Source organism: Rattus norvegicus, chromosome 17 (genome assembly GCF_021556685.1).
Source record: "Rattus norvegicus strain SHRSP/BbbUtx chromosome 17, alternate assembly SHRSP_T2T, whole genome shotgun sequence".
Classification (NCBI taxonomy): Eukaryota; Metazoa; Chordata; class Mammalia; order Rodentia; family Muridae; genus Rattus; species Rattus norvegicus.
Window position 1 is genome coordinate 49,180,468 of NC_141550.1, and position 27,960 is coordinate 49,208,427.

General features: G+C 39.0%; 1 protein-coding gene and 1 long non-coding RNA gene across 6 annotated transcripts in view; one reads left to right on the forward strand and one right to left on the reverse strand.

Moving 5' to 3' along the window:
- Nucleotides 1-27,960, reverse strand: part of Aoah (acyloxyacyl hydrolase) — a 241,346-nt gene that overhangs the window by 170,121 nt on the left and 43,265 nt on the right. For 4 of the 5 annotated variants that reach the window (XM_087591334.1, XM_087591331.1, XM_087591335.1 and 1 more), the window contains 2 exons: nucleotides 18,069-18,135; nucleotides 7,057-7,156 (listed from right to left, as the gene is read on the reverse strand). Coding sequence is in view for 3 of the 5 variants with exons in the window: in NM_001191940.2 (NP_001178869.1) it covers nucleotides 7,057-7,156; nucleotides 18,069-18,135 (167 nt within the window). In the remaining 2 variants the exon portion in view is untranslated. Of the gene's footprint in view, nucleotides 1-7,056; nucleotides 7,157-18,068; nucleotides 18,136-27,156; nucleotides 27,259-27,960 lie in introns of those variants that run through there. The other variant, XM_087591332.1, reaches the window with a different exon arrangement.
- LOC148000159 (uncharacterized) lies at nucleotides 1,157-8,170 on the forward strand. Its single transcript, XR_015641685.1, has 2 exons — nucleotides 1,157-1,321; nucleotides 7,644-8,170. It is a non-coding gene; the product is annotated as an uncharacterized LOC148000159 (long non-coding RNA).

Genomic DNA, 27,960 nt, shown 5'->3' on the forward strand with positions numbered 1-27,960 from the left:
AATTTTGTTTTATTTTTTGATCCATGGCTTCATTTCTCCAATCACCATTTATTGAACACCTATTAGATTCTAAGAGCTGCTGCAGCTCTGTGAATATGCTTCAGAAAGTTCTTGTTCAAGTGTAGGCTTCCCAGTGCACTGGATACCACAACAGGAAAATAACAAGGAGATAGGCTCTGAAGGCCTAACTGTGGCCTGGGTCAAAATGACTCACAAAAGTCATTCTTACAAAGGGAAGAATAGATGGTCATAGATTTTCTAGGAGCTTAGCTGCAGGAAGGCACAAATCTAAGACTGCAATGAAAACATTTTCTGGGCCACACTGAGTCTATGAAAATGCAGGATGTGCTGGGAGTACCAACACCAACATGTTTGAGCAAGAAGCAGAGAAATACAAGCAACATGAAAGCTTGGGTATTCATATTTTGCAGATAACTCTGGGTTCAGTAGCCCACTTATTTAATATTTACCTATGGGGGTATCTTTAGTGTGCCATTTCATGCTAGACAGTAGAGACACATAGCTGAACAGGTATAGCTCCAGCCTTACACCCTCATAACCCAGCATCTAACAATTAGGAAGCCACTAGAACTGTTCAAGGAAGGATTAGGAAGAGTTTGGCAAAGCCTTCGTGATTGAGTGGAAATCAAGGAATGGCTTGGGGAAAGGATGATGAGGGTAAGTGAAGATTTGATTTTGGATATCTGGAATGTTAGCAGATAATAAACAAAAGGAAGGATATTGAAAGGGACAATGCTTTCAAGTCGTCAACAATAGCTTTCAAACCTAGGCTCCAGTACAACAGCTCTCACCTTTCTGTGCTCAGAAAAAGCTGTGTAGACTGCAGATAGAGTGCCAAGGAAGACACTTAGTGATGTTCAAGAGTCAGAACACGGGGCTGTAGGCCCTGAGATGTGGCCCCAAACCTGATTCCCATTCTAGTGTAAGCTGACTATTTTGAACATTGGAATATTCTACCAAGACTGGAGTAATCCTCACAAAGAAGCAAACATTTATTCAGCACTGCTCTTCCTATCTGATTGAGTTTATCAACAAACATTGCAAAATGCTTACAGGTCACCATTGCCAGGAATGAGACAGTGAGGAGGAAAGACATCTTCCCACCTCCAGACTGTGAAAGATTTAAGATGCCGCTGTGAAGGAGATGAAAAGGAGACCTTTCCCAATCAGACTGGTCTGGTTGGTGGTGGATGAAGATGGAGTACTTTAACACAGAGCTACAGGACACGGTATCCTCTAAACTGGGAGCTAAGAGACATTTTTAGACAGAGGACCATCCCCTTCAACTCTATTACAGCAGGTAAGGTGGAGGAAAGAGGGCAATTTCTACTTTTCTTCTAAGATCTCTGGCTTCCTGTGGAAGAGCTCAGCAGGCAGCTCTCTTACTTTCTTGGAGCTTATCCTTCCTCTCAGGCTCCTTCTCCTCCCTGAACTCTTTTGAAAGAACTGTCTGTCCTCTATATATTTACTAGCAGCCCCCTCCAACAGCCATTTGCATCTCTATTGTCTGAGGAATACTGCTCTACAAAATTCCTTTTACATCAATAATTTTTGACTGTAGTAAAAGAAAAGACTACTCTTTAGAAGCTAAGAGACTTTTGAGAAGTCTTTATGAAACAGAAATCCTAACTGTCCTGGCTATTGACTATGGTTAAGGAGATATCAGTGTAACCGGATCAACATCCAGGTATATGGTAAGTTCTCAAGAAATGTTCCTTGAAGCATGACTAAATGGATAACTGGCGAGTAGACTGATGAGTGTGGTATATTGGTATGCTTGTGTAAAATTACTAAACATTAAGCTCTTCAGTTTATTTTCTTATAACTAAAGCCAAAGCTGCCTCTGGCCCTGAGCAGCCACTACTGTGAACATGTTCCAGTCTATGCTAAACACAGGGAAGCTGGGTTCACTTCCTACTCACAACTTGATTTGAGACTTTCAGTCTCATCTGTAGAATGTGCTTGGAAATAAATGTTTGGTTACTGCATTCCAGGACTAACTCAAGTGCTATGGCTTTCTCTCTTCTCTTCTCCATCTCCCTCCCCAGGGAGCTCCTAAGGTTTACATCTTGCTTGCCCTAGGCTTCTGATTTTAGTCCTAAGTCTGTGCCGCCCAAGAACTTGAATTAGAGGAGATAGCCTATATTTGCACATAAAATAAAGTCCTCAGGCAATGTGCTTATTTTCCAGCCACGCAAGAATTTATCACGTCACTTTCATATAATTGAAGTTCAGACTCACTCCTCCCCATAACAATGTATGCCATAGTTTCAGAAACGAGATCCCAAAAGAACTCCCTGTGTACCCAACTTCATCCTTTCAGTACCCAAGAGCTTCTGGCTCCTGTGAAACAGAATTACCATGGAAGCTTCTTGGAAGTCTGCCTGCTTCCTAAGACAGTGAGCTTCTTCCAGGCAGAGAATGAGAAGGACATAGCTCCATGGAGGTGGTGAAGGTGTGCTATTTAAATGTAATTTTCTTTTAATGTGGATTGGAGTCAGGGGACAAGGAGGTCAAACTTGCATGCGCATTTGGTATGTTGGTAAATGTGAAAGGTGTCTGTAGCACATTTACAGTGGTTGTAATTGAGACTGGTCTACTAAAGGTGACAGTCTGCTAGGAGTTTCTGGACTGAAGATCCCAGAGGGTACAGTTGGGGTAGGAAGAGGTACAGTTGAATATTAGTTTGTAAACTGTGGCATGAGAGGGAGGCTTTGTACACACAAGCATACACACACACACACACACACACACACACACACACACACACACCCCACAATGCCAGTTGTATTTTTGTTTTGAATGCAAAGAAAGGGTGATGGAATACACCCCTAAAAGACTGTCCGTGTGGTCTTCGCAATGCAGACCAGCTCATTTTATTTACTTCTGCCTTCTCTCATTCCCCCTTCACCAATCACTTATACCCAAGCCACTTCCCATGTGCTTACATCCTAATAAGGAAATCCATATAACTACTATCACAGTCTATAAAATATAGACAACAATACCTACTTCATATGATCAACTGAATTGATGCATACGAAACACTTGTGTCAGTCATTAGCACATTTAAGTTTATTGTTAGTTTATTTATTGTTAGTTTATGATGGTGCTTAAGAAGATAATCAGCAGTTTAAGGTGGAGAGTTAGGAATTGTTTTATAGAGAAGGTTGCAGTGCATGTGCTATATATACCCTACCTTACTCAGCATTCAAACTTAGTTTCATCATTTTAAGAATCTCCGGGGACTTATATGTGCCTACAATGGGCAAAGATGTCTAAACCAGAGCCTGCTGTATAATTTGGGGCTGAGTATCTTGTATACACAAGGATGGGTGTTTTGTAGACATAAGGAGATATGAAAACACCACGCACACACATCTGCTAGTGACAAAGAACGATAGTAGTGTTTCCTTTCATGATTGCATAGCCAATTGGGAGGGACAGTCACACAAAAAAAATTCAAGATCTAGAATTCAATTTCTACTGACTGAATATTGGTTTTTTTTTACTATGATGAAGTAGGAAATTTAAGTAAGTTGAGAGTCATCTATCTGTTCTGAATAATTCCACCAACATGAAATTCAAGAATAAAATTTTATATAAAAGAGCAGATTTATGGGAACATTGCAGTGTAATCTAATTTTTAAAATTAAGTGATCATTTTAATGCTATTTGTTCCCGGTGACAGGATTCCAGTTGGTTGTTTTGGAAACACACATAGCAGCTTCAAAAACCCAACTGGTGTCAGGGGTGTGGAAACAACAGTTGCATCTCTGATGGGTGAGGCAAGGTTGCCAGTCCTACTTCTGCTAATTCTTGGGGTGGTGACTTGAAGCACTCTACTAAACCCCTCAGTGTCCCACTTCCTCCCTGTGAGCAAGAGGTGCTAATGGAGCCTGTGTCTTAGGACTGCGTAGACATCTAGACAAGATGAAGCATAGCCTCTTCCCCCAGAGTCTGTGGCAAGCCCTCAGGACATGCCAGTTATTGATGTCAAAGAAAAGTTTAATGCAGAGAACTGTGAATCTGGAGGGAATAACCCGTATTTCGGGATTACCTGCAGAAATGCTGGTGATAGACATTTATGGTGGAGGGAGACAATCTGGAGCAGTCCCTGAGGAGAGTGGAAAAAGTTTCTGAGACAGCTGCAGCCAGGGGCTCAGGCTGACTAGCAGCTCAGAATGAGTGGAAGCTGGGCACTTCTAGATGAAATCCTTCCTGTTCAGCCACAGCCAAAAAGGGTTGCTGAAATTTTCCTAAATCAGCAGCTAAAATGGAGGGTGAGGGCTGGCATTTTAAAGGCCCAAGGTTGAAATTGCAGCACCACAAGGAAAGGCAAGAGGTTAAACTGGGGGAGAGGAAGAAATGAAATCTGGTGTATAAAATAACTGCAGACAGTATGTTTAAATCAGGTATGTTATTTATGATCAGATCAAGTTGAACATTGTGTGAATAACTGTGGATAAGGTACATATATATCATGGTGATTGTGGATGTCACTAAAACCCAAATCACTTGCTGCTAGGATTGAAATCAGAAATGTCCCTAAAGACTTGTCAGCTGACAGCTTTGTCCCCCAAGGTAATGCTCAGAGTTGGAGCTTCAGAGATGTGACTCAATCATGAGGGCTGTACTTCATCAATGAATCCACTTACTGGTGAGCTCATAACTTGACAGGCTACTATAGAGTGAAGAAAATCCCTGATCTAGTTGAAGGCAGAGAGTCCTTGAGGGAGGAAACCTTCCTCTGGCCCCTTCTCTCTTTGCTTATGTATCACCATAATGAGTTGCTTTGCACTTCCCCCTCCCAACTCCGCATCTTGGTGTCTTGTCCCTCCATAAACCCATGAACAAAGCCAAGTAGTCATAAATTGAAACCTTTGGACTATAAGCCCAAGCAATCCTTTCCTCATTTTAAGTTGCTTCTCATAGGTCTTTTGTCAACCTGATAAAAGCTGACTAATATGTTTGCTGTCCTCCACAGAGATACATTGCTTTCTTCCAATACCAAATAGTTGCTATGATAAGACAATATTAATGGGCTATTTGACCACTAGAATTTTTTTCTACTTAAAAATTTCCTTTTCTAAAAACCAGTAGAATCTACAATTTCTTTGGAGGAATTAAGAAAATTTCACTGACAGTCAATCACAGAAGAAGCATGAAACATGTGTCCTGGGCATTTGTTTTAATTTTTCTTAATAAAAAAAACAAAACTCCAGTTCTGTGGTATGCCCCTCTTTCTCTCTCTTCTGCCCTCCCTCCTTTCCACCCCACCTCCCTTTTTAGAGGTGGAGTAAGCCTTAGGTTTTGCTATTCAGATGCAGCTCACATTTTTTGTTTGTTTGTTTGTTTGGTTTGGTTTGTTTGAGACAGGATCTCTGTGATGGATAGATTTTATGTCAACTTGATAAAAAATGAGGTCATTTTGGAAGAAGGAATCTTAACTGAAAAAGTATCTCCATAAGATTGGCCTGTTGGTAAGTCTATGAGCATTGTCTTGGCTAATGATTAATGTGGAAGATCCCAGACCATTGTGAGTAGTGATACCCTGGGCAGATGGTAAGAAAACCAGTGAGCAGCACTACCCCATGGCTTCTGCTTCAGTTCTCAACACTTGGTTCCTGCCTTGAGTTTCTGTCCTGGCTTTCCTGGTTATTAGACAACAAACTGTAAGATAAATTAAACCTGTTCCTTCACAAATTCCTTTTTTCTTTGTATATTATTACAGCAAGAGAAACTGCAACTAACACAGTTTCTCACTGGGCTGAAAGTCTGATTAGGGAAGGTAGCTGGAGAGCAAGCTTTAGGGATTCGCTTGTCTCTGTCTGCCAGAACAGTGAGAACAATTGTGTGCCACCATGTTTAGCTTATATATGGGTCCAGGGTTTGCAACACAGGCCCTCATATTTGTATGGCAAATGCTTTACTAACTGAGCCATCTCTCCAACCCCTAGTAATTAATACTTTTACTCCGAAAAATCATGTGTATTGTTTAAGCCACAAAGTATTATAGTTGGCTTTATTTAAACACAAATAACATGTTTAAAAATCCAAACTTGTTATTATATACAGGAAAGTCATAATTCTAGGGAAAGGGGTATACAATTATTTCAATAGGAAGCTCATGAAAATCAATACTGTGAGCCCTAACTACTTTTATATTGTACTCTGATCTACAGTGTGTGAACATAATTAGGTCAACATTTACAGCCTTGCCTAACCACAATCGAACTAAAAATTTTCAAAAATGATATGACACAGGATACTCTCAAAAACCATGTCAAATAATCATGACAGTGAAAATAATCTTATTAGATGTCATTTTAGTAATATTTTAATGCATTATCTGTGTGTAGTATTGTTGATATGCTAAGCATTGTATATCTATTTGCTTGCTTTACTTAAGAAACCTGTGAGGGCAATACTTTATTATAGTCATCTTATGAGTAAGGAAGATAAGCTCAGAGGACAGCAATCAGCTGGTCAGATTTTCTTAGGATGTGGAATTTTTAATACTGACCCTTGAAATGCTCTGGACATCTTAAGGTGAGTTAGTTGTCCTATAAGTGTAATTCATTTGTTTTTTGATGGGTAAAGATGGGCTTAAATCCCTGATTTATTTATTTGGTTCTCCTATCTATTACCAATACAGCTCAAGATTATTGTTAATAGTGGAATAACCTAGGCTTTTTCTAATGGGAGGAGAGATCAAAGATGAAGTAAGATAAATGTTTTATATAATTGAAGATACTATCTGATAAACATTATCAATAAGGAAGTAGGATACACAATCTTTATATAAATATCAGTATCCCTCATACATAGCAAAAGGAAAAGCCATGATCATGATACAAATGGCAACAAACTTATGGATGTGAAAAGAAGAGAACCCTTAGATACTGAGGGCAGTGTATACATAAGTTGCCAGTCCACAAACCACTGAGCACACAAATCCCAGTCTCCCTTTATAGCATTTCCAGTGTCTGAAGAGGTTCCTGGAAAGTGGCATTCAGAGCAGACCCCACTCACCTGGGGAAGTGAGTAGAGATGACACTGTGATTGGACAGCATCCTGCTTGCAAAATTCCAGAGCATAGCACACCACATCAGCCTTCATAGCTTCACCGAGTCTGGCAGGAAATGGAACAAAGTAAAACCTATTAAGATCTCTCAGGAATTAGGAAGCAGAAGCTCTATCAGGGAAAGTTAAATCCCCAGGATGCATTCTGATGCTCTCACAACCTGGCCTTAGAATATCACCTGGCCATCTACTGGACTGTGATTTCCTATAACCCTTCTCTCTCCTGTTTCTTGCATGAAGTCCTGAAAACCGGACAGTGCACACAATTACTGAGCTATGAGTTAGCCCCTCAGAAGAACATGCCAGTGTTTTCAGGAGAAGCCACAAAAATTACTGGGAAAGGAAAAACAGAAAGAATATAATTAGATGGGAGAAACATTTAAAGTTTACTGGACCTAATAGGAAAAACTATATTGCTATATGTAGTTTTATACACTTAAAATTGTTTTTTTAGATTTATTACAAATTTTGGGGTTTTTTTGTTTTTGTTTTAAAAACTCAGTTATGCTATGTGAATATGTTTTGTTTTAACCCAGGTCTGGGACATGGGGCTTCTTCAGACTGTCCACAGCTGACTATGATTTGTCTCATGCTCTGGCGGGGGCATGATTCTGCCAGCTGAAGATAATTTTCAGTTTGAGTTCTGGGGACTCTTGAGAGGGTATGAAAAATGCCAGAGCTCTGAGGGGCGGCAGTGCCTGCTGCTCCCCCTGCTGTTGCCTCTGCTGCTGGTGATAGTTCCTGCTGCTGCATTTGCTGTTTGCTGGATTGCTGGTTGCTTGTTGGAGATACACTGATGACAAAGATTGGACTTACACCAAGGAATTCAACACTGCCAATCAGCAGGAAGAAGTCTAAAGAGTTTTGTAACCCTTTTCCCCTCTAACCTTCTTTCTCACTTACCTTGGGAAGTTGAAAGGCATTAGGATGGAGAAGGGTGGAAGATATAAGAACTCAATAAAGTAGCCCAAAAGTATGGTTATTCTAGAGATAATCTAAATCACCTCTTCCCTTTTAAATTAACATATCTTTTAGTCTTGTAAATAAAAAAAACATTAATGTTGATTTGTTTCTTTTCTAGTAGATGCCAGAAGGACAGGGATATTCAAATACTATGGTTGTGTCTGTACTCAAAAGAGTTACAACATGAAGAATGGTTCATCTTCATTGTCAAGTTTAGTATACTTAAAACAATCTAGGAGAAGTATCCTCCATGAGGGCATCCACAGAGAGGTCATAGAGTGGTGCTATCTGATGGGCTTGTGGTCCAGGCTTAATGAGAGACAGTAAAGGAGAAAGCTTGATGATCGCTAAGAGAGCAAATCCCCCTCTGCTTATGAATTGAGGATGTAACATGACCTTGACTTATGCTTTCATCATAGTTATTAATTGTATCCCCTCAAATCATGAGCGAAAATAATTTCTTCTTCTTTAAGTTGCTTCTTGCCAGATACTTGGTCAGAGCAACTAGAAGAGTAACTATTACAGAAAATTATTATGGAGAAGTGAGTCCATTACTGTGACTTTCCAAAAATATAGTTCATAGGCCTTCTGAACTTGTTTATAGTAGAAATGTAGAAGAGGTTAGAGCTGTGGGTCTGGGTAAACAGAGAATAATGGGTAATTCTTATGAGAGTTCAAATGACAAGAATGCTTATAGAAGTAATTCAGAAAGGACTCTAAAAGATTTTAAAGAGGAATAAGTACTACCTGAAATTAAAGATAATTTATAGTGTATTCTAGCAAATAATCTGGTTGGGTTTTGTTCATCCCTCAAAAATCCGAGTGAGACTGAATTCAAAAGTAGTGAAATACATTGTTTTGTGAGAGAAATTTCATTATTTCATTCAGGCTGTGACATGGTTGTTATGCTCTTCATTTAGAGAGGTTTAGAGTTCAAAGCAAAATGCTCTGGAACATGTTCTGGTGGTGAGTAAAGGAATATTAGAAAGTTTATGGTTAAAGACAAGGTGGTTGTTGACAAAGCATCTTTAATTGTCAGAATAGCAATTGAAGCTATTGAAGATAAAATACGAGTTTCATGGTGACATCAAGAAAGGTATAAATATCCTTCCTATTAAACGCTCCATGGAGTAACAATGTAAATTAATTTTAAAAGAAGACATCTGAAACTTAGAGACATCAGGTCAGTATCCTGAAAACAAGGGCAGACTAGGGAAATATTTTTCTAGGTTCAGCCATCCTCTTAGATACTGCTACATCTGTGGTACCAGGGGCCAAGACTAAGTTTTAAAATGGCAACAGAAATTTGCATTGTTCATATGCACAACATAAGAGCTACAGAGTCATAAAAGCTTGTAACAATACCTTAGAAGGATGCCAAGGGGTGGGGGTTGGAGATTTAGCTCAGTGGTAGAGCGCTTGCCTAGGAAGCTCAAGGCCCTGGGTTTGATCCCCAGCTCCGAAAATAAGAACCAAAAAAAAAAAAAAAAAAAGAAGGATGCCAAGGTCAGACAATAAATAGTAGAGTCAGATTATGAGTGTAGAGTCATGAATAAGCTGTTCATGAAGTGATGGAGGTAAAGCCTAACTGGCACTGGAGTCTCCAGGGCATGGAAGAGACCAATATGGTGCATGTGACATTTATTGAGGAAATAAGCACTATTGTGTAGAGGTTGATCTAAGTGGGAAGTCACAATTGTCGCGGTAATGATACTTGAAGGCTAGTCAACTCCACCGAGGCACAGATGATATTTATGAAGTGTTTTCTTTAGATCTTTCTAAATGTTTGTTAGAATTCAACATGAATCTGTCTAGTTCTGGGATTTTCTTTTGGAGGAGACGTTTAATAGTTGCCCTAGTCTTAATATGGATCTATTAAACTGTGTCTACAGACATTAAAAGTTGGTAGGCAATATGCATTTAGAAATTTAACCTTTGCCTTTATAGTTTCCATTGTCTTGGATGGAAGATTTCAAAGTATTCTTCAATGATCTTCTGGACTTCTTTGGGATCTGTTGTAACAGTTCCCTGTTTGTCTTTCATTGCATTAATTTGGCCATTTTTTCCTCTTTCTTTTGGTTTGTCTACAGATTTGTAAACCTTGTTAATATTTTTAAAGAACAAACTCTGCATAATGCTGTTTGTTATTTCTGTCTCTCATCCACTAATTTCTCCCATGTCGATGTTTATTTTTTTCTATATACTGTGTTTCTAAGTTTTCTAGAGCCTTAATGTTTAACATTAGATTATCTTTTAGAGCTCTCTGATTTTTAAGAAATATAAACGTTTAGAGGTACAAACTTTCCTTTTAAGTTACCTTTCTATATCCTAGAGCTTCTGGTAGGCTATATTCTCATTTCCACTTAATCTAGGAATTAAAAAACATCTGTTTTTTATTCTCCTTTATGGCATATTGGTTATTTAAAATTATATTGTTCAGTCTGCAGGTATTTATGTATTGTCTGAGATTGGCACTGCTAGTGCTTCTAGTTTTAATCTGCTGTAGTTTTGTAAGATGCAGGGAAGTATTTCAATTATTATATGTATCATAAGACTTGCTTTGTGAATTCTATTAGGAACAATTTTGGAGTGTATTCTTTGTGTCCCTAAGAAGAATGTTTATTTATTACTTGTGGCATGGAATATCTGATAGATATTTATTAAAGATTGTTGATATGGGGTACACTTATAAAATTTTATTTCCAAATTTTAATTTGAAGACATATCTAAATGTGAGAGTGAGGTTTTTGAAGGCTTCAGTTATTATATTAGGACACATGGCAGTTTATGCCTTTTAGTGTTCAAGTTTTTTTTTAAAATGGGCAACCTTGAGTTGGTACTTGCTTGTTTATAATAATTATATCATCTTGGTGAATTGTTCCTCTTACTAATGTGTGGCGGCCATCTTCATCTCTCTTGATTAATTTTGCTTTGCAGTTCACTTTATCAGACATGAGAATCAGATCAGCTTCTATTTGCCTGGTAGGTTGTTTTCCAACACTTAACTCTCATTTATTTTGGACATCCTACTTCATTTTGTGAGTTTCATGAATAAAAACATTAATTACATCCAGTCACTCTACATGTTTAATTCATATGTTAAGGCCATTTATGTTAAAGATTTTCATTAAACATTCACTGTTACTGGTTCAATGCACCAATCAATCCTAAAAAGAGAAGCTTCTTACAGTAGATGGAAATTAACACAGAGACCCACAACCAGACAGTGCAAAGACAATAAATGACCTGGGAACACTCAATCTTAAATGGAATATCTTTATCAAAGCCCTCTCCTCAAGGCTAGAGACTTATGCAGAAGAGAAGGCAGAAAGAATGGAAGGGACAGGGATGAAGCATTGTGTCTGAGCCAGAGCTCCTGAGAAGCATCCTTTAGCTGAGCTAGTAGGGAACAACAGGAGAGGGGAGAAAGCCTGCCTCATTCATTCTCTCTCTCTCTCTCTCTCTCTCTCTCTCTCTCTCTCTCTCTCTCTCTCAATTTTTATTGATTCTTTGTGAATTCTACATTATGCACCCCAATCCCACTCATCTCCCCTTCCCTTTCTATGTGCTTTCTACTTTTGCAACCTCCCTTTATCCAAAGAAAGGGTAGAATGATAATAATATCTTGTCATGGAAGCTGCCGTGTGTCATAGGGTATAACACAGTATACCAACTTGTCCACACATCCTTACTTGCAAATGTTCATTGCAATGAGTCATTGATCTGTTTTGAGGACTCTGGCTTCTGCTACACTATCTATACTGGATCCTCATGAGGATTCCTCTAGGATAATTTGTTGTTGCCCTGTGTCATGGAGATCATGCCGCTTTGGTTCTGTAGGTCTGGTCCTTTCATGTACTCCAGCAGATTATAGATGGGATGGATGTTGGGGTGTGCCAAATCAAAATCCTGGATATAGGTCTGGGACAGTCAATTCTGCTGTGCCCAAGCCACCAGGGTGAGCTCTCCAGCACTGGTTTGGCTACTTCATCCAATGCTACAGTTGGCAAGGGCAGAGGCAGTTCTCCTGCTCTCAATTACTTAGGGCAGGCTCACCTGTACCTTTGCCACCATGATCAGCTCTTCTGTGCTGCCGAGGTGAAGTACAGGGCCAGCTCTCCTGAGATCACACCCTTGGGTCCAGGTCCCTCACTCCTCCACCTCCAGGTCCAGCTGTACTGTACTGTTAGGGTGAGGTGCAAGGTCTTCTCCCTCAAGTGCTGAGGCTGGTGAAGGGCAGGACCAACTCTTCCACTCTCTTGACCTGAAGGCTACTTGCCTCAGGAAATAATGAGCAAGGAGATAAGGGCATTTCTCCTTAGCCCAAGACACCCCCATCAGACTAGAGGTGGTTCAGCTCTCCCTCACATCCTTGGGGTTAGCTTATCAGTTCCCCAGGTGTCAGGATTAGCATTATTATGCTACCCAGGCAAGGGGTGGGGCCAGCTCAATATAGTGTCTGAGGTAGCAGTCCAGACCAGGGACATCTCATGGCCTTTCCTGGTAACCTGGGCCTGGAACATAAAACAGAGCCCAGCTGCCATAGAACCATAGACTCAGATATGGCCCCCAGCAGCAGCATGAGCTTGGATGTTCCTGTGGCCTCATGTGGCAGTGCAGGCCTCTCAGATCAGCATGATCCCCCACTCCCTCACCCTGTACCTCCCTCTCCCCCACCAAGCAGTATGGCCCTCAGATATCCATGTAGTCTCCATTGGCATCCCAGACCATAAATATCCCTTTGGGTTTTGGTGGTAACTTGGGCCACAGACATCAACACGGACATGGTTGTAGCAGGACCACAGCCCCAGACATGGCCCTTGGTAGCAGCCCTGGGCCAGGACTTCATCGTGTTCTTATCAAATCTCCAACTTTCTCCACTGTGTACAAACCCTCCATTTTGCTTTCTTTTCCTTCTCTTCACCATGTACTCTATCTTTCCTATTGCTCCACCACACATTCATCTAACATAACAGTGCCTGCAGCAGGTACTTGGGTGCCTTTACTCTTTTATGGGTCTTTATAATGAATCTTTAATTTTTTTAAAAATAAGGATGAGGTAAAAATTTTTCTCCATGTTCACAAATCATGCAATTGGATTTCCCACACTTGAGGAAATCTCAGGGCTCAGCACATCCTCATTGCTAAGCCCTGCCCTGAGAAAATCACCTTCGTGATCTGGAACTTGGTATGTAGACCAGGCTGGCCTTGATCTCACAGAGGGAGCCTGCCTTGCTCTGTAGGAGCTGGGACTACAGGTGTGAGCCCGTATATCCAGTTTGAGTTTAATCAATTCTGTAATTATTTTGTGAAGAACAGTGTTACAATGCTTTCTACTTTTTATGCCAATAAAAGCTATTATGTTTAAGCTGTGTTATAATTATTATAATTTCTGCTCTTTAGTTTTCTTATGAAAATGTCCTTTCCTGATCTCTGAAGGCTACTGCACCTGAAAAGCAGGGTTTATGTGTTACAGGGGAGCAACAGGGAGTACCAGGAAGTGCGAATAGACTAAAAGGGGAAGCAGCTGGATTTTCTGAAGCACCATTGAGAACAACAGAGTTCAGGAGCAGACAGGAGACCTTGTATCTGTATATGGCCTTAAATGGAATTTCTGCATATAAGGTAGATAAGAAAGTCCCTTAATACACTTCTCAAAATTTACATGTTAAGACCTAACCTTCATGAAGTATATTAAGAGTGTAGGAAGAGGTTGTGCTTATGAATAGAATCAGTGCCCATTTATAAAGGAGGCTCAAGGAACTTTTTTTTTTTTGCTGATTTTGTCTCATGAGTTTAGGGGGAAGAAGGTAGCATCTATAGAGCAAAGAGTGGACCCTAGCAGGCATCTAGTCTACTGACACCTTGATCCTGTAGCCCAATTCTCTAGATCCGTAAGTGGTAAATTTCTGTTGTTTTTAAATTTTTCAATGTCAGGTGTTTTTATATAAAAGTTAAAACAAATCAAGACACTAAATGGCAAGTTTTGGAGGGAATGTCTGTTTCTCAGGTTCCCTCTTTGCGTGCCATGGCTATGGCTATGATAGAAATTCAATTGTTGTATAATTAGTCCATGAATTATTGAGAACTGACTAGTATGAGGTAATAGGAAGGGTGCCCTCCAGGTCAGGAAATGTATTTAATATTGGAAGGTGGCTATTCAGGTAAAATTAAATCATGAAGTTGTCATTTTCAGGACCTGAATCAACTCAAAGCAGTTTCTGACTATTTAAAACAAGGTTCAAGAAAAGGATGAACAGAGAGATCCCTATCAGCATGGATCTGGCAGGGTGCTGGCACTGAAGGGATGCTGTTGCTACAGGATGCTGGTTTTGACAGCAGGCTGGAACTGATACAGCACTGGAGCTGACAGATGCAGGTGCTGGCACTGATAATATGCCTTTATGGGCAAACAGGTAGTGAACAAACCCAGTCATCACAACTGTATTTCTCCAAAACAATCTTATCCTTCATCTTTCTCTGCTTCCTTCCTTTCCTCCATCCTATTTGCATCCTTCTTCTTTTGACATATATATATATGTCAAAACTCAGTAGTTTAGCATACATTTTTGGAACCTATTTTTAATAAGGATTTAACCTTTCCTCTAGCCCCACCATCCAGCAAAGATAGTGGAAGAGAAAAGTTATTAGGATAAAAGGGAAGTGGATCTGTTCAGCAATATTTCTTTGGGGGTGAACTTGATCTTCTTTGACTGCAGTTCAGTCCTGTAGCAAACAGCAAACACGACTTAGCAGCTGCAGAACAGTCCTCTATGCAGGCAGACTCCAGGCACTAACTAGCTGCTACACTTCAGTCTTTACAGCAAACAGACACCAGGCAGGTGTAGTTCAATCTTGAAGAAACTTCCATGCTCACTAACTAGCCTGAGGCGAGGCCGCAGACATGACAAGCTGCCTCAGGAATCTCATGAGTTCTTGGGCAAATTATCACAAATTGAGCTCAACAACGCTATGTTAAATGTGTGTCTTTAGAGAAGAATAGCAAGGCAGAGCAAACCAAACCAAAGCTCAATGATTGTCTTCCACTGTATGTGGGCTTATATTTATACTCCTTCATCCTTGGTCCTTTCACATGTTTGCTATATCAAAACATCCTTTCCTGTGTATCTGCTTCAGGAAAACAGTCTTTGATGTGTTTGTGTTAGCAAGACATCCTTTAACCTGTGTGCCCCAGCAAACCATCATTTGACCTAACTTACTTTCCAAAGAAACAAAAGTTTCCATATTATAGTAGAGTGGTAATTAAATGATAAACACAAGTCCTAAGTGCTGTTCTGGAGATTTGCACAGCATGTTGTTGGTGCATTTGTGAATGTGTGTGTGCTAATTTTCTTGTATGTGGTAAGAGTGGAATGTTCATATTAGCTTGGAGAGGATCAGGGAAACTTCCAGAAGAGGTGACCAAGAGCTAGGGGTCCAAAGAAGTAGGATGATGTGTCTGGGATAGGTTTTAGGTGTCTGAAACACAGGAAACAATTGTAAAGGTCTTTAGGCAGAAGCAACTTGTAGTGTGAGCAAAACACTATGGAATGTGGCATGCTGGGAGGTAGCAAGGGATATGTTTGGATGGGCTATTAGGGCCAGTTCATGAAGACTCGTGTATGGAGTTAGAATCCTGAGAAGGAAGTGCAGATCTTAAAGAATACTATATAAGGTGATGCCATAGTTAGGATTACATTAAAAACACACTATTTTTTTCCTGTAAAAATAGATAGATTGGTAGATTTTGAAATGTAAGGACAACTGTCAAGCCCATGGCCTGACTTTAATTCATAGATCATAATAATAATTGGGGTATTGGGTAAAGGGGTTCCTTCTGCATTCATAGTCAGAATCCAGAATAAACCATTTCTAGTAACAGATGAGTTCTGTATTAATAGAGACAGGTGCACACAAGGTGCACTGATCATCTCTCAGATCTGCATGATTTTACGCTTCTGTTTTTAAACTTCTCTGGCTCTAGGTTATGCTATTGTAGGAGTTGACATTGTCTTTTGAGCTTTACCATTATACACCCAACTCTCAGGCTAAAAGCACATTCATTATAGAGGTATTCAAAGGAGTACTATATATGTGGAGGGATCCAGAAAACAACCTACATGGCCATTAGTGAGTGAGTACATGAATAGCAACTTAGAGACACAGTTCAGTATCATTCAGACACAGTGAATGTGCTATAGTGATGGCAGCTATATAGGTGATCATAAATGTACATAAATGACATATATAAAAAGTGAAACATAATAACACTAAAAATATATACTTTAAAGTATTATACATAATACATATCATGTAATATAGTATATATTATTATTATTGTGTGTGCATGATGAAGAAGGCATGTGCTGTGGCACAGGTATGGAGCTCAGAAGGCAACTTTGTGGAATCAGTTCTCTCCTTCAACCTTTACGTGGGTCTCAGGAACTCGGGTGGTCTGGCTTGTGTGATAACTACCTTTATCTGCTAAGTCATCTTGCTGTCATTCATATATATATATATATATATATATATATATATATATATATAGAGAGAGAGAGAGAGAGAGAGAGAGAGGACACAAAGCAGAACAGAACCTAAGATGCTATTCTTGGGAGTAGGCAAGATAAAAGAGTTTATAAGGTTAGACTCAGTTTATTGTCACAGTCCTATGATTTGTTTGTGGCATGGTTTTGGGTGCGTGTTATATAATTCAGACTGGGTAAATAAGTCACAAACATGAGAAAACCATATATGGATGTATGGATGTAAGCATGGCAGAAATGAAACTATTTTAAAGAGACACTTGTGTCACTCAATCTTACTGTCATATCAGATTATTTAAAAATGGATCTCGATAATGCAAATTTCCCCAGGAATCCCATGCTGGGAAAATGAAAACACTGGAAGCCTGGATGTAGCCAGAGGGGAACTTGTTTCCTAGAAAAGAGATTTCCCAGTTTTCACCACCTATAAGAATGCTTCACAGAGAATCAGAACTGGAAGAGCTTGAAGGGGCTCGAGACCCCATATGTACAACAATGCCAAGCAACCAGAGCTTCCAGGGACTAAGCCACTACCTAAAGACTATACATGGACTGACCCTGGACTCTGACCTCATAGATAGCAATGAATATCCTAGTAAGAGCACCAGTGGAAGGGGAAGCCCTGGGTCCTGCTAAGACTGAACCCCCAGTGAACTAGATTGTTGGGGGGAGGGCGGCAATGGGGGGAGGATGGGGAGGGGAACACCGATAAGAAAGGGGAGGGGGGAGGGGGATGTTTGCCCAGAAACCGGGAAAGGGAATAACACTCGAAATGTATATAAGAAATACTCAAGTTAATAAAAAAAAATGCTTCACAGAATGAAACTGAAGCCCAGACAATGATGGGTCAATGGCTTAGATGTCCACATCGCTGGCCCTCTATTTAAACTTTAGTCTCATTTCAAAACAGAAGATGAACTGGAGGGCATTGCTACCATCTCTTTCCTCTTCCCATTGTGGCCACATTGAACAAACCTCCCTTTCTACTTCTTTACTATTAACTTGGCCATTTTAATTGGCTTGGAGATGGATGGTCTGGACCAGTGACTGCACTGGGGCACAGACTGTAACCTCAAGTTGAGTAATATGGATCATTGTTGAGAGACTGTCATGAACATGAACATGATTCCTCTTATCCTATCCAGTGTTGCAAAGAGTGATCAAAGCAGAAGGAAAAGAATGAGAAAGAAAGCAAGCAAGCAGACAAAGGTGGCACAGAGGCACTGAGGCGAATAGGCTAGGAACTCTGGAGGACAGAGGGCTGAAAGCTACTGGAAGAGAGAAGCATACTGTGGCTCAGAGACAGAGTCAGCCACCTGCTTAGGCAGTGGATAGCACAGGGTTATTTGTTGGTGGTGCTGTCTGTAAATCTTATGTGCAAAGTGTTTGGGAAGAAACAGAGCCGGATTCCATACTATACATCTATAATCATATATGACTATACACTATACTCACAGTTTTATGATGTCTGAGCCAAATGTTTGAACCAAGAAATAGCAGGAGGGCTTCAAGAACAGCTTTTCTAAGAAAAATGAAAAGGTAAATAGAATAAATTTTATCTATTATCATAGCTTAGAACATGAGTCAGTGTTTATAAAGAACTAAGATTAAATGATTAGTACTGAGTATTAGGTTTGAGGGTTTGGTAATTTTACACTTGATCTTAGCCAAAAGGCTGAAAAGCAATGATTTGGTAATTTTAAAGTTACCACAGCTATTAAAGTATCACTTCTGGATTTGGGCAATGGACCAGAGGCTCTGCATTCTGACTCACGTCCATCTGTAGCTTCAGATCCAGGGGATCAGATACCCACTTCTGGACTTTTCATGCATCAGGCACATAAGTGGTACACAGACATGCACATAGGTAAAATATTCAGACCTATAAGAAGTAACCCTTTTCATAGGATATTTGTGTGAATACTATTTTTCTCCAGATGTTTGAAGATAATTAGTTTCTTATAAAATTGTAGATTTCATTTTTTACAGAGAGGAATATAAAAATGTTGGCTAAGATCTCTTTTGTTGAGTGACAAACATATTGAGAAAGAATAAGGGAAACTACTTTGATTTGAAGCTTTTACAATAGCCTCAAAAAATGAAATATCTTAAGATAATGTCAGCATTTCAAGTGGATGAATACCAAACTTATATAATAAAAACTTTTATACACTAAAGGAAGAAATTAAAAAATACACCAGAAGATGGAAAGATCTCCCTTGCTTGGGATTGGTAGGAGTAACATTGTGAAAATGGCCGTCCACCCAAAACAGTCTTCAAATTCAAGACAATTCCCACAAGAAATTCCAACATAATTCTTCACAAAAATTGAAAAACAAAAATCTCATGTGGAAACAAACAAACAAAAAAAAGACAAACGGTAAGTAAAACAATCCTGAATAACAAAATTCCAAGTTATACTAAAGAGCTGTAGTAATAAAAAGGCATGGTATTTGCATAAAAACAGACACATTGATCAATGCAATTGAATTAATGTCCAAGATGTAATTCCACACAGCATGGATAACTGATTTTTCATAAGTTGAAGAAAATCATGTTGGAGAAAAGATGGCATTCTGAACAAGTGATGCTGATAAAAATGTACCCATGTATAAAAATGCAAATAGATACATATCTATCACTGTACATCAAAATCAATCTCAAATGGACCATGGACCTTAACATAAAACCAGGCTCTGAACCTGATAGAAGAGAAAGTAGGGAATACACTTGGACTCATTGTCACAAGAAAGAACTTTCTGAACAGGACATGGATTGCACAGGTATTAAATCTAATAAGTGAGACCTCATGATGCTAAAGAGTTTCTGTACAGCAAAGGAACACCATCATCAGAGCAAAATGGCAGCCTACAGAATGGGAAACATCTTTATTAATTACTCATCTGGTAAATGATTAATATCTAGAAAATACAAAGAACTAAAACCCTGAATATCAAGAAAACAATCCAATTTTAAAAGAGGTATAGAACTAAACAGAGTACTCAAAAATTGAAACATGAATGACTGAGATACACAAAATATTCAATATCCTTAGCCATCAAGAAATTATATATCACTCAAGAAACAACTCACAGGCCATATGAAGCTCATGAAGAAGGAAGACCAAAATGAGGATGCTTCAGTCCTTCTTGAAAGGGAAGAAAATACTCACAGGAGGAAATACAGGGACAAAGAGTAGAGCAGGGACTGAAGAAAAGATCATCCAGAGACTCCCGTACCTGGGGATCCATCCCATATGCAGCCACTAAACCCAGTTACTATTGCTTATGTCAAGAAGTGCTTGCAGACAGGAGCCTGATATGGATGTCTCCTGAGAGACTCTGCCAGAGCCTTACTCATACAGATGAGGATTCTTGCAGCTAACTATTGGACTGAACATGGGGACTCCAGTGGAGGATTTAAAGAAAGAACTGAAAGAGCTGAAGGGGTTTGCAACCCCATAGGAAGAACAACAATATCAACCAACCAGACCCCCTAGAGCTCTCAGGGACTAAACCACCAACCAAAGAGTACACATGGAGGGACCAATGGCTCCAGGTACATATAGCAGAGGATAGCATTGTCTGGCATCAATAGGTGGAGAAGCCCTTGGTCCTGTGAAGCCTCATTTTCCAACTATAGGGGAATACCAGAGTTTTGAGGTGGAAGTGGATGGGTGGGAGTGAAAGCATCTTCATAGAAGCTGGGGGAGAGGGGGAGGGCCTGGGAGAGAGGGGAAGGGGGTAACATTTGAAATTTAAATACATAAAATATCCAATAAGCTCTCTCTCTCTCTCTCTCTCTCTCTCTCTCTCTCTCTCTCTCTCTCACACACACACACACACACACACAAGATACATATATATTAAAACTACTTGATATTTCTTCTTTTCTCAGTCAGAATGGCCAAGATCAACAGACTAAATAACAGCATATGATGCTGAGGATGTAAGGAAAGAGCAATATTTATTCATTGCTGGTGGGAGTGTGAATGGGTGTATCCATTATGGAAATCAGTGAGAAGGTTATTTAAAAAGCTGAAAATTGAAGTACCACAAGAACCAGCTATAACATTCTTAGGCAGTACACCTAAATGACTTGCTACAGATGCTTTCTCGTTCATGTTCATTGCTGTTCTATTCCTAACAGCTAGAAGTTTGAAATACCCTAGATATCCATCAACTTTATTCAGTTATAAAGAAAATTGAAATTATGAAATTTTCAGATACGTGGATACATCTAGAAACAATTATCCTGAGTGATGTGATCTAAAACCCCCAAAGAAAACTCAAAGAGTAGATGTTTTATTTCATATGTGGATGTCAGTTTTAAATTTTAGAGATAAGTGTTTCAATTTCAAAAACCACAGAGGTTAGGTAAGGGACCAAGAAGGAGGAGGAATCTTCCAAGGAAGGAGTAATAAAGTATAGTGTCATAAATAGATACAGGGGAAACTAGATAGGCAGACTACATAGCAAGGGGATGGGAGGGCATGATAGAGGAGGAAATGGAGGGAGCCACTAACACTAACACAGTTTTTTTTTTACGTGGTATGGAAACCTACACTGTAGAAGCCTCCTAAAATATAAACATATTTAAAAGAAAGTAAGTGAAGTCAGCATATAATGTGAAAGACAATGCCCCAACTAGATAGCATATGCCACCAAGTAAAATTTCCAGTGCCAGGGTTATATTTTGTGGAATTGTTGGCCAAAGGGGTCTCATAGAGTCTCATCCAAATATCACAGGTTATTTCCAAGATGATAGTAAGACCCTATTAGTGTAGACACAATTTACTTATGTTATCAAACATGGAGAAATTGAGCCGCTCCACAACTAGAAGCTTGACCCCTAAATGGGAGCAGGAAAAGGTGAAAATAGTAAACAATTTCTCTTAGCTAACCATTTTGTGTCCTACAACAGTGACCTGTCTCAACATATAATGGCGTCGCATAGTGGCACAAATGTTATGGGAGTAATCACACACTTTTTTCATTGAATTTAAAGTGCATTGCATAAGATGAAACCCATATATGACACTACTAAAGTGGCCAAGAACCCAACACTACTTAGAACATGAGCCTAGAGCCAAACCAATATTACTATTCTTCTGCTAAATGAACAAAGAAACGAAGTGACTTCTAGTGACATATTGGTATACACACAGAGTAGAGCATCACCCAATGCTTATCAGAGAAGTTTCTTGTAATACATGGTAATTAATACACAGACTCACAGCTTGATGATATGCAGAGAGTGAGAGTCCTTGGAAAACCCCACCCTAAATGGGATGTCTTTATTACACTCCTGCCCTTAAGGCTCCGTGAAGAGGCGAAAAGATTGTATGAACCAGAGCTGGGTGACTCTAAGGAAACAATGTCTTCCAGGAACAACAGGACTGATACACATATAAATTCCCAGAGACTGTGATAGCACACAAGACCCTTACAGGTTCAAAACAGACAAAATCACAGCAAGGAGAAGAAGAAGTAGAAACAAAGTCCCAACTCTAACTTACAAGCTTTGTTGGCAATTAATATCTTCTAGCAAAGGGAATATCAGTTTTCTCCATTGGGGTTTCACTGGGAAGTTTGACTCTTGGAAAGATATTGTACCCAGAAGTAGTTTGCCAATACAAATTCGACTTTACATTGTGTGCGTGTGTGTGCATGCGTGTGTGTGCATGCATGCATGCATGCATGCGTGTGTGTGTGTGCATGAGCACACACACCTTTTGTTTTCTTTTATTACTTTTAAAATCATATTTATTTCCTTTTTAAGCTTCTCTTAATTTTCTTTTATGAGGTTTCTGTTTTGTTGTAGTTGTTTTTTTTTTTTCTGTTTTTGTTGTTGTTGTTGTTTTTAGGATGATTTGAAATTGCCTGGGTATTAAGGTAGGAAGGATCTGGAAGGAGTAGGGGGAGAAGATATATGAAGATCAAAATTAACTGTATGAAAAAATGTGAATAATTGTTTTTAAAAAGTTATCTTTTGGAGTTAAAAAGAAACACAGCTTATATTCCTTTCTGTTGTTTACTTGGAGGAGGAGTTCAACTTCAACAATTAGTCTTTGCTACAGAGCAGAAGAAGACCCAGTCTCATAGGGGTTGCTACACTGCATCAATGTCTAAGAACACACACAACACATATTCATGTCTAGTAATAAGAATACTTTCTGTGCTGGCTGATTTTTTTTAACATGACACTTACAAGAGGAACCCTGAACTGAAAAAAATTATATGACAATAAAGAAAAAATTAGATGGAGTAAGGAGATATCATCAGAAATAGAGAAAAATGTCATATTGGTGTTGAGACTAAGTAAACATATAGCACATAAAGCGACTTAAACATTAATCTAAAACTTCTCCAAAAAAAACCCTCTGAAATAATGATCAATCTCTACTAGTAAAGTCTCACTCACCACATCTGTTCTAAAAATGGAAGGATACAGAATATTTCTTAACTTCTGTGAGACTATTATCAAAATATATCCCTTCAAGAATATAGCCCCACATCTCTTGTAAATATAACCCCAAAGATATTCAACAGAAATGATACAAATCAAATACAACAATGTAGAAAAAGTTGTACATTGGCCAAGTGAGATTTGTTCCAAAAATGCAAGGTGTGACATTTGAAATAAGCTATCATATCACACTACAGCAATAAAGGACAGAGCTCACATTATCATCAATAGATGAAGAAGATATATGACAGAACACTAGACACATGCTTGATAACGCCCACTCCCTGCAAAAGAACACAATGAGTAAAGGGAAAGTCTTCAATTTGATAAAGGCTATTCACAAAACTACTAACATGATATTTAATGACAAGAGCCAGAACCCTTTCCCCATAAGCATTACAGTGGAAATACTAGCCACAATAACTTGTTAACCAAAAGAAATGCAAGGCACCCAGATTAGAAAGGACAAACGAGCTATTACACAGATGATTTTATTATGTAGGTAGCAAACCCTAAGGAACCCATTAATAAAAGTTGAGAACCAATAAGTGAATTTAATGACATTGCACAATAAAAAACCAATAATGCAAAACTAATTGCTTTTCTCTGAAGTAGAAATGAGCAAATAAGAATGAAATTAAGAAAATTATTTTGTTTATAATAACATCAAAAAGAATTAATACTTAGAAATAAATTTGACAAAATAAAAAATAAATTTGAGAAAAGAAAAAACAAGGAAGCAAACTAACAAAAACAAAAACAGTTTGGTGTGTATTGCACACCAGTAATTCCAGACCTTGGAAGCCCGTGACAGTAAGAATGTCATAATTTTAAGGTCAATCTATGCTACACAGTGAGTTCCAGGCTACCCTGGCTATTGTATGAGACACTTTCTTAAAAACATGCAAATATATTCTTTGAAATGATTTTATCCAAAGAAGTTAAAGATGACCAAAATAAACAGATACACATACCATGTTGATGGATCAGTGAGTTCATGGTTAATTGTATTAAGATGGCAATGTTCTTTATTCTGAACTACTAGTTCAATTTTACTCCAAAACAATTGTAACTTCTCTACATAAACTGATCAACTGATCCTAACTATACGTGACACAGAATAGATTTGCTTTAAATCTTGAAAAGAAAAACAAAGTTAGAAGTCTCATGCTTCACAATTAGCAACCTACAAAACTATAGTCAACAAGACAGTGTGGTATTAAAGTGGGAGACATGTAGACCAATGAAATAGAATGAAGGGGCTAGAAATCTTGAGTCTATAGTTAAGACTTAAATGTGCCAAGACAATTTTGATGGGAGAATTTGAAAAAACTCACAGCTATAAGCAGAAGAATGAATGCAGTTACTCATTGTGGTGGTTTAAATGATATGTCCCCCACAGGCTTGATCATCTGAATATTTGATCTTCTGTTAGTGGCATTATTTGGGTAGATTAGAAAGTAAATTATGTCCCCCACAGGCCTGATCATCTGAATATTTGATCTCCTGTTAGTGGCATTATTTGGGTAGATTAGAAAGTAAAGCTGTAGTGATTTGAATAAGAATGGTACCCACAGAATGATGTGTTTAATGTTTGGTCTGTAGGAAATGGCACTATTAGGAAGTATGGACTTGTTGGAATAGGTGGGGCTTTGTTGGAGGAAGTATGTCACTGTGGGGGCAGGCTTTGAAGTCTCAGAAGTTCAAGCCAGTTTACTTCCTGTTTCTTGTTAACCTAGATATAGAACTAAATGTAGAACTCTCAACTTCTTCTTTAGCACAATGCCTGCATGAATACTGCCATGATGATAATGGGCTAAATATTTGAAACTATAAGCAAGCCACAATTAGATGTTTTCCTCTATAAGAGTTGCCATGGCCCTAATGTTTCAGAGTAATGTAACCCTAAGACAATAGTTTTGCTGAAGGGGGTACACCACTCAATGTGGACTTCAGGGTTTTCAAAGCCATGCACTACTCACAATTCACTGTCCTTTCTACCTGGCTGTGGCTTAAGATGTGAGCTCTCAACTTACAGCTCCAGGATCATGTCTGCCTACTTGCTGCCACACTTTGCTGCCATTATGGTATTAGACTCTGAGCCCTCATGAACTTAAGTCCAAATAAACCAGTCTATCTTTAAGTTGCTTTGGTTATGGTGCTTTTTTATATACAGCAATAGAAAAGTAACTAACACATCCTCCTCATACTAGTACACAAACAAAATTATCCCAATGGACCAAAAACCTATGCGTAAGAGCTAAAATGATAAAACTCTTCACAGAAAACATGGGTATAAATCTTTGTGTCTTTTGTTTTAGACAGGATTTCCTCAAAGATAACATCAAGAGAACAAGAAATATCAAATAGACAGCTGACAGATAAAACTCATGGAAATCAATTGATATACACCAGGCTCCTACATCAAACTTCATTAGACCAAAATCAACATGGAGCTGAGTACAATATCTGAACCTAAGTTATGCATAGGATGCACTATGGCCAATTATCCAATAAATTGTTTCTTCACCTTGCTTCTTTCCCTAATGATTTTTCTTTTTTTCGGAGCTGAGGATCAAACCCAGGGCCTTGCGCTTGCTAGGTAAGCGCTCTACCACTAAGCTAAATCCCCAACCCCACCTTGCTTCTTTCCACTCTCAGTAAAGGCTGGTAGATGAGTACCTCTGAACTAGCTTTAGTTCTGAATGCCGATTCATGAATTGTTACTTATTCTGTTTTACTTTATTCTTTTTTGTAGATAATTGCCCAAGGAAACTATTAATTTAACAGGTATGAAGTATTTTCCTCTTTATAGATGTTTTTATAACTTTTCTTCAGTCAGTGGGATCCACAGCACAGCAGAACTTCGTGACCCAAGGAATACCCACCCCGTAACCAGGAACAGCTTCTTGAGACTGTTTGCTGCCTCAAGGGATCATGAGTAAGTTCTCTCTGGAATTCTGAGACTTTATGAATTCATGCTTTGAGCTAATCTGTTTGAACAATTTTTTAAAAATTCAAAGTGTGTTTGAAAGTGATTCTCCAATAATAAATAAAGAAATAAATCTTTCTTTGTGCATTGAACCCATATTGAAGGTTTATCAATGCCGTAAAAGAGCACATGACCTTGAAGTATATATGGCATCTAACCAGTTCAGACAGAAGTTGAGTTGGGTTTAAAAGAACAAGAATAACATTTGAAATTCAGACAGCATATAGAGGAGGGAGACAATCATGGGATCTTTTGGACTGAAGGAGTCTACAACTCTCTGTCTTAGGTAAACAGAACACTGAAGTTCATCTTGATGTAAGGAGTCTAGAAATAATTTTTCAACTCAAAGACTGCAAATGGGAAACTTATCTTGGAATCAAGGTTGCTGCTGTGGGGCTATTTTAATCCAAATGAAGTTGTTTATTCTCTAGGTACATCATAAGAGAGTCAGAGACTCCCCAAAGGACTTGCCTTGGTTAGGGTTTTTGTTGCTGTGAAGAGACACCATGATCAGGGCAACTTTTACAAAGAAAAAAACATTTAATTGGGTCTGTCCTATACTTTCAGAGGTTATCATCATGGTGGGAAGCATGGCAATATACAGGCAGACAAGACGCTGGAAAGCTTAGAGTTCTACATCTTGGTCTACAAGCAGAAGGAAACTGTGTGTCACTTTGGGCATAGCTTGAGCATATTAAGACCTCAAAACCTAACCGTACAGTGACATACTTACTCTAATAAGGTCACACCTATTCCAACAAGGCCACACTTCCTAATAGTGTCACTCTCTATGGGACAAACAAATACGTGAGTCTATGGGGGCCAGACCTATTCAAACCTCCACAGGACTCTTCAGAGATTTCATTCCCTAGGCAATGATCAGCTAATTTAATTAGCACTAGAGCTTTGATTAATTGCTTCTCATAGAAATTCTTTGACAGCACAACCTTTCTCAATTCTCATCTATCTGCCAAACTACATACTTCTTCGTTGCCTTCAGAGGTTTTGCCCTGCCCTCCAGATTCCTGTTTCCAAGAGTTACAAAAGAAATGTCCACTTGTAATGTTATTTCCCTCTCTGTACCTGGAAGAAGGGAAGAGTCTGTCCTTGAAAGCTTCTTCAATGACCCAGGGTCTATGTGAGAAGCCTCTTCTACCAAGAACCAGCCTCAGCTTGGAAAGATTCCTGAGGAAGGGATGTTTGGGATCGGTGAAAGAATGATTTGAAAATCTCGGTACAAGCTGATAGCCTGTGTTCCGCTTGAGATGACTCTCCAGATAGATTTCTGTTCTAGACAGCTCTGCCTGAGGCAGCTCTCTGCCCGAGGCAGCTCTCTGCTTGACTGCCCTCTGCCCTAGACAGTACTCCAAGCAGTTCCCTTTGGATAGCTCAGCTCTTACAGACCAAAGCCCAGTCTTTTAGTTACATATTAATTCAATTGTCAGTCCCATTGCTTTTGTTTATTCATGAACCAGCATTTTATGACCCTAGCCCCTTGATTCTTAGAAAAGACGGCAAGTACATTTTTTTCTAGTCCAGGTCCTTTATTCCTTTTTTGTATATTAGGCCATAAATTTGTATGGAACGGACTCATTTGTGTTAGTCCACACAAACTGTGCTTCTCTGGGTGGTGCAGAATGATGCTTCAACTGGACCCTCTTGGCCTTTTCTTTGGTTTCCCTTTTCTTCTGATCATTCTCCTTCACCTGCTTCAGAAAGCTGTCTCTGTTCTTCAAGGGCTTGATGTGCTCAATACACACATTGATCCTCTTGGTCAGAATCTTTCTCTTAACTTGCTTGTTTACAATGATGCCCATGGCATGCTGGGTGACATTGTAGACTCTTCGTTTTTCTGTGGTACCACTAAGGGGCTTAATATCTACAGTA